Raw genomic sequence first — 14,700 nt, 5'->3', positions numbered from 1 at the left:
GAGAAGGCTCCGTGGAGACCTCAGAGCAGCCTTCCAGTATCTGAAGGGGACTACAAGGATGCTCGAGAGGGGCTCTTCATTAGCGACTGTAGCGATAGGACAAGGGGTGATGGGTTCAAACTGAAACAAGGGAAGTTCAGGTTGGATATAAGGAACAAGTTCTTTACTGTGAGGGTGCTGAGGCGCTGGCACAGGGTGCCCAGAGAAGCTGTGGCTGCCCCATCCCTGGCAGTGTTCAAGGCCAGGTTGGACACAGGGGCTTGGAGCAAGCTGCTCTAGTGGAAGTTGCCCGTGCCCATGGCAGGGGGTTGGAACTGGAAGAGCTTAAGATCCTTTCCAATCCAAATCATGCTATGAATATATGAATCAATACATGTCAAAGCACTGATCTGAACAGTACATACTATTTCAGAGTTTCCTAGTAAGCAAGATCCCTTTTCAAGCTTTCCATCTTTCTCTACTCTTAAAAAATAAGCTTGTCTGGGAAGAATGAAATTTGGGAAGAACAGATAAAAACTTCAGTTTCCAATGTCTGAAGACTCTTGGCATCAGTGGGGCCACTAGGCCTCTGCTTCCCAAAGCATTCCCAGGTCTTGGGCTCAGAGCATCTGCAAGGAAAGCTTGCAGACGGGCTGCAACGGGTTGCTTTCTCCTTCCTCCTTGTCTCAGACTAGGCTTCCCGCACACTGTCTTCTCAGATTTACTATCTCACCATACATTTGGGTCATGTTTTTGCAGACTTCATGAGAGGCAAACATGCCTGTGTGGGAATGTGTGATTTCTGCTGCAATCCGCTCTGTTCAGAAGGCTCTCAGGAGAAGATATACAGTCGCACATAAATAATGGGGCTCCAAACTGCAAAACTCCTTTAGTGAACACAGTTATGAGGCTGTAGCTTCCAACAAGCCAGGGTTTAGGGCCAAGGTTTTAGTGCTAGAGCAAGCTGTGGAAGCTCTCCCTCCCAAAGAACGGGTCAAATAGCCCTTGTGCTGTGCCTGCTGGTACCAAGGGTCTTGCCTGGAGTTAGGGACTCTCTATTTGTAGCTCAGTTTCTCTGTTTTCCAAAGCAAATATGCTTTGGGAAACAGAATTGGCTTAAATCACACCCTTCTTTCTCACTGACACCTCCTGCAGCTGATGAACCTGAGGGTAGCAAACAGGGATAGCACGACTGCTATACAGTCCAATTTGCTTCAAACTGTAATACATATTGGACTAAATCATAGAATCATAGAACCAGCTAGGTTGGAAAAGACCTTTAAGATCATCAAGTCCAAATAACCTTCTCCTGTAAGCAACTCCTCTGTGAAATAACTCCTAGCTGAGAGGGATGGGTGATGTGTGGGGGTAACTTTGTCAACATCATGATCTGACATAAACACAAAACTCTGGTGCCCCGTCTCCTGTCAATAGACAGACTGATGTTGAGATGCCGCAGTAAGAAGCTGTATAGATTATTACCAGCTGGGGACAGTGTGTAAGCCTGTGATTATAGAATCAACCAGGTTGGAAAAGACCTTTAAGATCATCCAGTCCAACAATTCCCCATCACTGCCAAGGCCACCACTAACCCATGGCAATGAGGCCTCGTCTATACGGTGTGTGAACACTTGCAGGGACGGTGACTCCAGCCCTGCCCTGGGCAGCCTGTTCCAATGCCTGAGCACCCTTTGGGAAAGGAATCGTTCCTAATATCTCTCTATTTAATGGGTCTATCCCCCCGGAGAAAGCTCTGTGAGGAGAGCAGGGAGCTGTGGAGCAGAGCTACCTGCCTGGGGAAGGGGGGTGGCATGGCCAATGCCCCTTTGTGCAGGACACAACAGGGCAAATAATAGGCAGGGACGGCTTTACCCATTGCTCTGGGTATTACCCTGCTCTGGGATGTGATTTAAGCAATCTAAGGTGCTTTAATCTGCTGGTTTCATCAGTTTGCCCATGCTCACATGGCTGTGTCAGTACTTCTGGCACAGGGCTGAGCAAAAGGGAACTGCTTTACCCACCACCAACAGGCAAAACCATCCCTTGCTCAGCCTCCTGCCAGCCCCATGGACCTGCTTCATCCCAGACATAGGTGGAAGATCAAAGCAACTGATTTAGCTATTTACATACTCAAATTGCGTTTCCTATCAGGCCATTTTCATAGAGCCAGCTTGGACTGATTCTGCTCCCACTGGGATGCTACTGCAGGCTTCCAGCTGCTGTTCCCTTTCCTTTTGACCCCCTGAGGTGGAGTTCTCAGCAGGGGTTTGGGTTTAATGAAATCTATGGGTTAAACCAGGCCATTCTCTATTTTTCCCAGGAGGGAACTAATTTCTGTCAGATTCGACAACCACGGCCATATTCTTGGCCTTCGGGACCCACTCAGTTTCCCTCATAACTCCTCCTGGGCCAGGACCCACTGGCCCTTTACGTGTTAATGCACATCCATGGTCACTGCCACACACCATGGTTTATCTGCTTTGAGCTCCTAATCTCTCCACCTCCATGGGATATGTGCTCAGCCAGGTTCCCAAACATAAGCCTGCAATGGGAGGCAATGCTCTCACTTGTTTTTCTCTAGAAAAACCCTAACCATTCCACCTAATTTTTGTAGACTCCAGATTGGCCAGACCAGTCCATACCAAACGGCCCAAATTTATGGATCTATTGCAAGGATTATGCTGTTTCCTGGCTGGGTTAGTCCTGGTCCTTTTGTCCTTCTCTTGTAAATGATACTGTTAATGAAATGGGAAGTTTAGATTGGATCTAAGGAAGAAGTTCTTTACTGTGAGGGTGGTGGGGCACTGGAATGGGTTGCCCAGGGAAGTTGTGAATGCTCCATCCCTGGCGGTGTTCAAGGCCAGGTTGGATGAGGCCTTGGGTGCCATGGTTTAGTGTGAGGTGTCCCTGCCCATGGCAGGGGGTTGGAACTGGATGATCTTAAGGTCCTTTCCAACCCTAACTATTCTATAGTTCTATGATCTGGGGTAATTCAGTTGGTTTCTGGTGCAAGACACACCAAGGTCTCTGAGATGCTGACATGGGGCAGGCAGGCACGTTGAGGAGCAGCACCAGGCAATGTAAATGGGGGCATCTAGGCCAAGTGTCATACAGTTGCCTCAATGCGTCCTCCCCTCTCCACCATCCATAAGACATTTGGTAGTACCTCCTATTGCGTTTACCAGCATCTGACAAACCTGCCGAAATACTTTGGCCGCTGTCTTGTTGCACACTCTTCATGTCTAGGTCCCCAAATATGGTGAAAAATTCATCCCTTAGAAGCCTGGTTGCAATCACAGCCTCTTGGCTCCTTTTTGGGTAAACTTCAGGTCATTTTCTACAGAAATCCATAGCTACCAGCAAATATTGTCTGGCAGATTCCATCTCAGGCAAAGGCCCAACAACATCAACAGCAGTGAATTGCAATAAGGTCCCCAGGAGACACTGCTCAGTAGGGCTTCTCCCAATCTTTGGGGACCCACTTTTGAAACAGAACACATGCAAGAAATGCAGCACATTTCCTGTAGTGATTTTCCATTGTCTGTCTGCATTTTCCTCAAAACCAGTTCTTGCTTGGCTTGACTTAAGGTTTTACAACCTCAAGACGGCCAATGGTTTTGACAGCAGAATGAAACCTCAGAAGCTCCTTTTTGAGCGTTATGGGTATGCTCATTAAGCTCTCATGAATACTCATCACCCACTGTTTTATTTCCCCTTCTCCTATACAACATTTCATCTCTAAATGCCAAGATTTCCCACCATGACCAGAGAGCTTTTACCCTGTTACTCTGAAGAGAATCCATACTCAAAGTGGCTGCCAAATGAGGGTGGTTTTCAATCACACCTTCTTTCAATGCCAGGCGCCTTTTTGAGTGACACTTTTAGCTCCTTGAACTCTGCTTTCACAAACCTACATCTGCGGGATGTAGTTTTCATTCCTGCAGACTGTGAAAGAAAGGATGCAGTCCTTTCTGCAGTCCTCCTGTTCAAGGATGCAGTCTCAATTGTTTCTTGCTGTATTGCAAGAAGAAGGTGTCTTCCCCCCAAAAGACACTTAAATAAGACACCATATGCCTCATCTATAATGCAGGGACTTGTGGCTAGTCATGCAGTACCTGCTGTGTTGGTATTTTAAGTGAGGGCTGCCTTCAGCATGTGATGGAAGACCCACACTATAGTTCTCTATGGACGTGTACTAACACGAAAGCCATTTTCACCTCCCGATATCCGCTGTGGAAAGTAAAATGAACCTAGCAAGGCACATCCCAGATATTATCTATTAATGGCAAGGCGCAAGCACCCTTTGATTCATGTATTGCACAGTGAAGCTCTTGCTGGCCTCTTTTTCTAACCAGGACAACAAAGGAGGTCCAAGAACTGGCTACAAGCTCAAAGAGACAGCTCAGGGGCCTGCCCAGGGAGGCAGGCACCGCAGGCAGATTGCCCAAACCTCTTGCTTTCACATGAGCCATGTCTTTAAAGGAAAACACCCCCAGGCTGAAAGCCTTGGTACTCACTGACCAGGTCCCCAACCACAGTAATGCACATGATGAGGATTAGTTCATCCCCCACCTTGGCTATGCTGAGCATTTTCCTGGATCCCAGTGGTCTGGTCTCCTGCATGGATGCTTTCCCCACTCCTTGCCGTCCCTCCATTTTGGATTGTCCCATCATCTCCCTCTCTGCCTACTTTCAATTACCAGCTGCAGTACCTGAATGAGCATCTGTGATGCCTGTAAATTACACAGGTGATAATCCCTTCTCTTGTTGCTTGGCTTCCCCTGTAGCCCTCCCTCTGAAGTGGACCGCTGCCAAATGGAGGCAAATATGTCATTAAACCAAGAACTGCAATATTTGCCACCAAAGCCATGGAAAAGGGGATTTACAGCACAACCAGCCCTTCCCAAAAGCAAACTAATTAAAGGCTACAAGGGAAGAGTGGGGTTCTCTGAACACCAACTTAATATCCAACCCTGGGCACCACAAAGCCTTGTTACAGCTTTAACTCGAAAGCAGCATCACCCAGCTTTGCATGTGCAGCTTCAGGTCCCCCTGTTTCCTGAGTTAAGTTTGGGCCTTTCAGTGGATTTTTATGAGGCTCTGTCCTGAATAGCCATGTATTTATAACAACCCTCTCTGTGGATATTTCCTCACACTTAAACTGAGCCACTGCACGCATGTTTGATGTTGTAGCCAATCCCCCATTGCTTTCTATCCTGCATAAGTCCTTTTTTCTAATAGCTTAGAAGTGGTATGAACTGGATGGAAATACTCTTCTCTCTAGCAAAAGATCTTATAGCTATATAAAGCAACCAGCTCCCTTCTTCCAGTAGCAGCTTTCTGACTCCCGTTCAAGGGCTGAAATGCAATATTTAAGCTCTGCCATAAATCCCGCAGCTCCATGGAGTGTTCCTGGCCTTCTGCACAATATGCCTATGTGTCTAGCAATTGGTCCATCGGCTATTTATCTTGGAAGTCCTCACTGGCATCTGGAGACATGAGGAATACAAAGTGTCTGCAGGTCCTCTGCCAATTTAGGTGGGTCTCTTCTTCCTCTTGCCTTCTAGCATTTGGCTGTGTCCTGTCTAGCTCAGGCTGATATCTGGCTCCAATCTGCTTACGAAGGTTCAGACCAAATCTTGATAAGCCTGGCTATGTCTATGATGCAGTGCTTCTCAGCTCTCAGGTATGGGTCCTTGCCACAGCTGTGTTCCTGACTCCGTTCCAGGATGAGGTCTGGGCATGCAGCATCCCAGGAAAGGCTGGAAAAGAACCACACTGTGCTCCAGAAGATCTTGCAGCCTCCTGAACTAGAGACCAGCACCATGGTCCAGGCTACAGAGTGAATCCTGCCCCAGCATTTGGCCTCAGGCTCTTCTCTGAACAAGCACTGCAGAACAAGGCTCCATCCAACTCCTTTTTCCAGCCAGCCATGCGGTGGGAATGGATATACATCAGCCTCCCATGGGGTCCTTTCTTTAGTGGCATCGCTAAGGCTGGAAAAACCTGATGCTGTGGGGCCTCCCTGTGCTTGCATTCCAGAGCACACATGCTGGGAATGGCCAGTCCTACAGGCAACCCAAACCCTGCCTGGCAGACCCAACAGCCTGAGACCAGCTCCAGGCCCAGCAGGCTGGTACCCTGGTGAGCCTTTGGTTTCCCTTTTGAGATGGTTTTCTATTCTTTGAGACGGTTTTCTATTCTCTGAGATGATTTTCTATTCTTCCACAACCTTTGCTGTGGCTCAGGCTTCCTATTAAGTTTCAGGCTGAATAGCATTTTCCTTTTTCCCCTGTGTTGTGAAGCATCTTCTGGCTGGTGTCACACATATTTCCCAGCACCTCACAGGGTTGGGGTCTTGCAGCTCAGCCTTCTCTCTGGGCACTATCTCAGCACAGAGTCATTCTTCGATAGGTTTTGGCCCTTTCTGGGAGAATTCCCAACATTGCCCTCTCCCTGTGCACAATTTACAGTTTTGTTTTGTTTTGCTTTGCTTTGCTTTGATTCTGGTATTAATTCCTTTCGCTTTCCACTGCTCTCAAATAGGCTGGATGCAGATAACAAGCACCTCTGTTATCTGATCCCTCTTGCATCAAAAGAATGAATACAGTTCCCTGTTTATCTCTTTGGAGACTGCAGCACTGTTACTACTCCTGACTGAAGCCATCCCAAATCCCAAGGAGGCAGCTTCCACTACACGGAGGAACTGAGGAGACCTGATTTATTTTATGCAGGGTGCTTGCACACCATTTCCCTAAACACAACAGTAGCTGGATAAGAGTTATTTTGAGCCATTACAAGTTTCCTTTATTTCCCCCAGCCAGAAGCCTGCCCCAAGTATTTGCTCCATCTTTTCCTCAGGTTCCTCGTTTCCCATTGATAACATTTCTCTGATGGGCCTTGACATTCTGTGGACTGCTCCCTTTGGTTCTGTGGTGTTTTCAGAGTTCTACTGGATAAAGGTGGTTGCTGTCCTCGTAAACCTTGTAGAGTTTTCACCCAGCCTCAGCATGCAGCATGTCTACCAGGGACTAAACCAGTTTATCTATCTTTCAGGCTCCATCATCAGCTGAAAAGCCACTTGCCTTACAGCTAATGAACAGAGCTATTGATAATAGAGAATATATTTAGAGCTAGTACTGATTCAACCATCCGTTTCCAGCAAACATTAACCACAACAGGATAAACCCTTAAACTGCATCTTCACTAAGAAAATAAAGTATCAGAGGTAAATAGGCATTTAACTGCTGAGTTAGGCAATGCAATGGCCTTTGATCTGTGCAGATAAGGAGTGACCATAGCTCATGACATACCAGCTTGTCATGGCTAAATCCCGCTGGGACCTAAAGATAGCAGCTACTAAATGTTGAATCACAGCTATTCTCATCAGAGATAAAAAATATGATGCTGGTGGATTCATACTTACATAGCCCATAAAATCAGTTGCAGACCGCCTTCCATAATAGTGCTGAGTTTGCCGCTGCTTATCACCCATCCAAGATACCTCCTTTTCTTCCCCTGCCTCTTCTCATTCATCTCCCTTCCTTCTTCCCTCCACCCTTATCGTTGTTTAACCTCAGCCAGCAACTAAGTACCACACAGTCGCTTGCTCACTCTGAAACCAGGACAATCCTTCTCCCCTGTTCCTCACTGACCCATCTTTCTGATCAAAAAGTGGTGCTAGAGGTACTGCACTGATCACAATTGCTCTTTCACATCACGTCTACTTATGTGACACTCCAAATAGGAAGATGATTTGCAAGCACGAATGAAAAGCAGATTCACCAGTGTGTGTAATAATGTTGATTCACCTGAACTTGCACAGAAAACAAAGTGGAGGTCATTTATTTAATATAGGTAAGCAGCTTTCCTCCTTTACTTATGAACTTTCATTTACAAGTTGAGGCAGCTGAGAGACATGTAACTATGGTAAATCACTCTAATGCTTTAGTCATATGAAACGTTCCCATCCATCTCTTACTAAACATTTCTCAAGTCACAGGGGTCCTGTATTAGCTGCGCTACTGCTCAGGCTTCTCCTAATCTATTTCTCTTTTCCTTTTGAAAATGTATCTACATGAAGACATTAGACCCATGCTTTCCAAGCTGATTAACAATGGAGATGGAATTTGGGGTTTCCTCCAAATGTGTAGGAGGAATATCTCAGAAACATGGGACTTTAGGGGCAGGGATTTCTCAGCCTTTTCTGAAAAGCAGTGACCCAAGCGTACAAGAACAAACCAATTGCTCCAGCTTCTTGCACCGAATAAGGACCTGGCTCTCAGGCAATGTGAGTTCAGCCCCATTCCAAATCACACACAGGGCCCCTACTCCATGAGTTTTCCAACTCTGGCACTGGGCTCCTTCCCCAGCCGCTAAGGGCTTCCTTTTCCTGGAGCCATAGCTCTGGGTAGGTCACGCTGATGCTATGGAGCAGCGACAGCTTCACTTTGCACAGGCCACTAGTCTGAATTTCAGCTTTTCTGACTGCAGAATGGGAAGAGAAGTCTCTTACTGCTGCAGGACGCATCGCCCTTCTTGCATGAGAATTGCTACAGCTACCCAATGCCCTGAACAAGATGATAAAGCAGCTTAAGGACTCTAGGGAGCAAAACTAGCTAAAGAGCTGGGAACTAGGGTGACGGAATGGATGGGGCTGTGGCTGGAGATGTCCCTCAGCAGCAGACCTTGGCTGTGAGCCTCCCAGACACCACCTCTCTCTTACAAGGGAAACTCATCACCGCTTTGAACGCAGGGCTTGGAAAAGGAATAAATCTTCAAGATCTGAGGGATTGAAGCCTGCACATTAGCTCCCCTTAAACCCTGAGTGCATTTAACTTGGGAGGTTAGAAACCACAGCCAAAGAAATCTCTTTTGATTCACAACTTGTTTTGAGCAGTCACCCATAAAGCAGCCAGTGAATCACTCCAGCCAGTTAGTCATGCAACCACACTGAACGTACACTCAAAAGGCTGCGCAAAATAAACAGCCTGCAGCTCCAGATAACACACATAGAGCTCATTTGCCCTATCTGGCATCAGCGTATATTGTTAATAGGACTCCTACACCGAACCCTTAGGAAAAGACGCAAGTAAGCATCTCCAAATCTCTTTCCCCATCAGTATTTTTCTCGTCTGCATCGCACTCTGTTGCTTTCAAAACAATTCAGACTAGTAAAAGGTTTAAGACTCTTTCTCCCTCTTTCCGCTCCCTTCTCCTTGCTGGTAACGTCCTGTTGGGGGTTGCAAGCGTGCGCTGCAGAAGCGTGGGGCTAAAGAGGAGTTAATCCCAATCAGCAGCGGGACAAGTCGAAAATAAACAGCTCTAGTGCGAAAAGAAACCTTCCTGCAAAGAGGGAGCGGCAGGAATACAGGGGGAGGGAGGCTCCCGGTTCTTTGACACATGAGTGTTATAAACAGCTCGGGTCAGGAATCCTAGAAGAGCCTCCAGCCAGATCTACCGTCCAAGTCTAGGGAAGCGCAAAAACATCTTTGGGAATGATTCTAAGAGAGCCGAGACCCAAATCTTCCTGCGCAGCCAGGGGAAGAGGCGTGAGCCCTACCTTCGCGTCCTGCTCCCTGAGGAAATCCCGCAGGTTTTCCGCGGAGGAGATCCCGCACCTCCGAGTGTCTGCTCAAACAGAGGCTTAGCCAAACTCCTGGCGAGAGCTCCCTCCCCTCCCTGGGAGGGTGCCGGAGCCCTTGAATGGCAGATCTGGTGGCCCTATTGTGGAAAAGAGAGGGCGATTGCCAGGGCGGCGTCAGCAGCGCGCCGGAGGCCGGCGTCCGAGCCTCGCCGTGGTCCCGCAGCACCGGGAAGGGCCGGCCCCGCTCGCCCGCTTCCTCGCCACGGTGCCCGTCCCCCTCCCCTTCCCCCGCGGCCCTACTCGCGCCTCCCACCGCACACTTCTCCCCTTTACACTCTTCCGTTGACCCCGCGGGGATCCGGGCAGCGGCATCCCCCCTATCCCCCATCTCTGCCCGACGGGTGCGAGGGAACCCGCGCACTCCCCGGCGGCGCTGGGGAAGGAGCCGAGAGACGAAACCAAAGCTGCGGGGAGAGGGAAGGGGAGGCAGGACCGGGACCCGCTCCCAGAGCCCACCTCACATCGCGGACGGGCCGGTGTTGGAGCGGTCACTGTGGGATGCGCAGCGGGGTTAACGCTCGCAGTCCCCGGTGCAGAGACACGGCATCACTCGGTGTGGAGGAGCCCTGCAAGGATCCCGGGCAGCCGCGGCAAGGGAGCAGTTGCCGCCGGTGAGCCCCGACGCAAGGAGAGCTCCGCAAAGCCCTTGAACATCGAGAACGGGGGGGATCTGCTCGGCCGGGAGCCCCGAGCCTGGCAGCCAGCGGTGTCTCACGGGAGGCGGAGGGGGGATCGCCAGCGCGCTCGTTCCTGCCGTGCCTGCAGTTTACATTACATTAGGGGGAGGAGGAGGAGGAGAAATGCATTAAAAGTGTCAATTTAAAGAAGCACTCAGCGAGCCTCCGGTTCCTACGGCAGTTGCTTTCTGCACTCCTATTAATAACGCACTTTAGGCTGCGCTTTTTATTTGCTCGCTAAATAAAAGAAACGGTCTCGTTATTTTCATAACCCGGCACTTAAAGAATTTCCTCCGTTAGAGAAAGCCCGTTTCCTTCCTCCTGTTTCCTTTGAGCAAACTTCCCCATCGCGATCGCCTTTGCTCCCCAAATGATTTCTTTTTCTGCCAGCCAGTATTTCTACACAGCAATATATGTACATATTTGTGTGTGTGTATACGGGTATATGCACACATATGTTTCAAGACATATAACTTACTTCAGCTCCACGCAGTAGGAATAGCAAGTCAGATTACTACAGCACATAAATCATTCCAAAGATTTTCCTCCTCCAAAGGGAAGAAGATATATAACCTTCTCTAAAGGCTTTTATTGAAGAGTTCGGCTTTAATTGCCCGCGGGATAAGCCGTACCCCGCATGTACGGCAGGGAAAACGCGGAGAAGTGCTTCGGCGACCGCCGCTCCTGTCCTCGGTGTGTTTGCGGCCGCAGCTCTCTTCGGCCTATATTTACCCGTGCAGTGCAATGGAAGGGCTTAGATCTAGAAATAGAAGCCGAGAGCAATAGATGGCAGGGACAGGCTTTTTATAACTCGAAAGGACTTGTTTATTAAAGAATTGGAATAAAATTAAACACAAAATAAGGGGGGGGGGGGGAGGGAACATCTTTTCCTGCCGGCTTTCGGGGTGCCCACTGAGCCTGAGGCTTCACAACCAAGAACAGGCTGCGTGGAGCAGGATCCCCGGGCACTGCCATGGGTCTGTTTGGTCGGCCTCGGGGTTTAGTTGTTCTTCGGGGGGTCTGGAGTTTTTCTTTTCCTCTATTTATATTTTTCGGGATGGGGGGTGTGTGATTTGCTGGATCTTAAATTAAGGGACTTCAAATCGCCCCAGTGCTCCCGCTTCCCTTCCGGGTAACCAGGAATACAGCATTCCCCACTGCCGTCGAGCTCCTTCCCATTCTGCATAACGGCGGGGGCTCAGTGGGCAGCGGGAAGCAGCGGGGCAACGCTTGCTCCCCTGTTTTCCCATCAAAAACCCGTTCTGTAGCTCTCCGCAGCCGGCTGCATGTCGTTTGACCGCGTTTATACCGGCTGCAGGGAACGAGGTCGGAGCTCCCTTCCCCATGCCGAGGGTATTTACAAGGGGTCGGTGATGTCCCCGATCGCCTTCAGCCCGACGCGGTGAGTTCAGCCGCTCATTCGGGAGAAGGCGGAGAGAAGCCTGCGGGTGCTGCAGCCGCTCTGCGGAAACCCCGGTCTGGCTACTATTAGCGAGTCTTTCTTTTCAATCATTAACCATTATTATTATTGCTATTAATTATCCTCGCGGATTCATGTGTCTCTTATTAGAGGCCACCGTCCCTAGCCACATCACAGAGGGCTCGCAATGGGAGCGGGTCTGAGGGCCCACTGAAGTCAACCCTGGAGCCCCGCTTAGAAATGAATCGGGGGGACACACGTCGGCGGTATTAAGGAGGGTGATAAACTCGTGTGGCTCTATCGGGGGGTGTAATGTGTCATGGCAGGCTAAACCGGCGCCACGGCCCTTGCAACCTACAAAACCAGGACAGCCGGTTAGCGGGGAGAGGGTGGCAAGGATGGGAAGGCACCGGGGGCTTCCCTACGCTCCCATTTTTCCCGGCTGGAGCTGGTGCCAGTGGGGCTTCATGCCCTTCCCAGTGGGCCCCAGGCTGGACCTGAAAGTCCTCCGAGGATGCGGAGCGGGACTTGGAGCCGGTGCGGGGTTGTCCGCTCATGGGGATGGGAAAAAGAGGAAGCGAACAACAGCCTAAGCCCTGACCAGAGCTCCCCATTATTCCGGGGCCCGGAGGGAAAAAACCCGCTGGAAGCGGGCTGTGCCACCGGGAGCGGGAAGGAGCAGAGCGCGGCCCGAGCTGACGGGATGGGATCGATCCTGGCCCGGCGAGGAGCGGGCAGGGCAGCCGGGCTCTGCCTGCGGTGCCCGGGCACGGCGGCCTGGAGACGGCTTAACGCCCTTCCCCTGGGAGGCAGTCACCTTGAAGGGGGGACCAGGTCTGTGGACCTGCATCCGGGGCCAGAGACACCTCGGCTGCTCGCAGGAGTGATGGACGGCGCCCGAACGCGGCCTCTTTTGAGATCTAGAGACGGGGGAAAGGGAACGTAGAGAGGGCAAAGGGTGCCCAAAACGGCGGCGGGAGCCTAAAGGTGGAATCGCGGGCCTGTCCTGGGCCCCGCATCCCCATCGCCCGCTTTAGGGTCTCCCCGGAGGGCCCCTCACGGTCCCACTCCACTGTTCCTGCCCGACGGGGTCCCGTTAGACCGGCGCACCGAGGAGGGGACGCGGCCACCTTTATCAGAGGCGATGCGCTGAATCCAGGCCGGGGCAGCCCCTCTTTGCCCCCATAGAGGTAATCGGAGTCAGAGGAACAGATTTCACTTCCACTTTCTCTTCGGAAAAATCACTGGGGGGGGGGGGTGGGTGCTGTTTGGCTGGTTGTGGGCTTGTTTGTTTGTTTGTTTGTTTCTGGTTATTTGGGGGGTGTTACGTTGGATTTTGGTTTTGTTTTTGTTTCATTTTATCCTAATGGCCTCTATAGAGCAGAAACCTCCCGAAGAAGCCTTTTAAACCCACGCTCGGACACGGCATGAGAAGCGACCCCGTTCCAAGCTGTCCCTGCCGAGCGCCAGCGCAAGGGAATGCCTTAATTGCCCCTAATGACCCGCGGAGAGGATGCGGTGGGTTATCTGCAGTCGGGCAGAAATCAATCAGGGGAGTGGCAATTAGAGGAGAAAGTGAGAGACGGGACCTTGAGAGAGGCCATTACAATGGAAAATGAAGGTTTGGGTGAACTTTTCCGGCACCATTCCCTGTGGAAGAGGATCCCTGTGGACATACTTGGAGCAGCCCGGCGCTCTTCCTTTCTCTTTCTGTTTCTCTCCCGGTTTACCGCGGGTTTCCCGGCGTTGCTCAAGAGCTAACGCTTTCCGGGAGCGCATCGGCCCCGCTCAGAAATGACCATGGAAGAAGCCTCCGCAAAGCCAGGAAGGGGGGAACGCGGCTTCCCGAGGGGAACGCGGCTTCCTGGGGCCCGGCGGGACGGGGCGGGCGCGGTGCCACCGGCCAAGGTCTCCTTGACCCTGGGAGGACTTGTCCCGCCGGGCAACCCCCCCCCCCAACCCTCGGGAGGCCCGTTCCAGCCCCGGGTGTCTCTTCTTCTTCAACCCCCCTTGCCACAAGCCAAGGACTCACCGTAACAGGAGACCTGCAGAGCTCCGTTGTGGCCGCTGCTCTCCTGCAGCTTGAGGTTGTTCTCCGGGGGGGTTTTGCAGGGGCCTCGCTGCATATAGAGATGCGGCGGCTGCTGCTGTTGTTGTGGGTATTTGTTAAAGGAGGCCGGAGCCCCGGTGGAGCCGGGAGCCTGCACGCTGCCATCCAGGGACTGACATTCCTGCTGGCTGTAGCGGCTCCGGCACTTAGAGCTGCTGTCACCAAAGCCTTGTCCTTTGCTGGCCAGGAAAGTAGGGCTGAACTTGTCACTTGCTTGAAATGCCCTAAAAGGCGAGGAGCCTTCTGTGCCCTGGGAGGCTGCGTTGTAGTAGGAATCCATGGCAGCCGGATCACAATAAGAAACACAAGTATCAGCATTCATTCCTAAAATTAAAAGGCCCGAGTGTCCTTAATGCGCTTGGAGGGGCACCAGGAACCTCTCTTTCTCTCCCCCTCTCGCATAGACACACACTCACAGCTGGGCCAGGGAGCTCTAAGAGGATTCAGATGTTCTTGAAAGCTGACCAGATCTCCAAACCCCCTTAAGATCTCGCACAGTAAAAGGGGTCTTTTTCTTTCCCTCCCTCCCTCCCTCTCTCTCTCTCGCGCACACACACACTTGCCCTCCGTCTCTCCCTCCAATCTATCTACGCTCCAAAGAGGCTCTTCTCCGCGCTTCCCCCACACACACATAGGAGGCAAAAAAAAAGAGAAAAGGGGGGGAAAAAAGAGAGAGGAGAGACCTCTCCCCCAATTAATATGTAGATGATGACAGTGGAGGGGAGGGGGCCCAGGAAAGGGGGCTGTGTGTGTATGGAGGGTGTGGGAGCAAGGGGGGTGGTGTGTGAAGGTCACATCTTTTGCATTTAAAAAGTAGCAAAAGAAAGGTTTTCTGATTAAAAAGATAGCAAATCAAACGGACAACGTG

General features: G+C 51.0%; 1 protein-coding gene across 1 annotated transcript in view; it reads right to left on the bottom strand.

Annotated features, from left to right (window-relative positions):
- The window catches only part of ALX4 (ALX homeobox 4), a gene marked incomplete at both ends in the record, with an annotated part of 40,367 nt that extends 26,213 nt beyond the window's left edge, over positions 1–14,154 (bottom strand). The window contains one exon of the mRNA XM_080619145.1: positions 13,755–14,154. Coding sequence (XP_080475271.1) covers positions 13,755–14,154 — 400 coding nt within the window. The remainder of the gene's footprint in view (positions 1–13,754) is intronic.
- Positions 14,155–14,700: the final 546 nt, after the last annotated feature.

The sequence above is a fragment of the Psittacula echo genome (genome assembly GCF_963264785.1).
Source record: "Psittacula echo genome assembly, chromosome: 5".
NCBI lineage: Eukaryota > Metazoa > Chordata > Aves > Psittaciformes > Psittacidae > Psittacula > Psittacula echo.
This window is presented reverse-complemented; position numbering and strand designations above follow the sequence as displayed.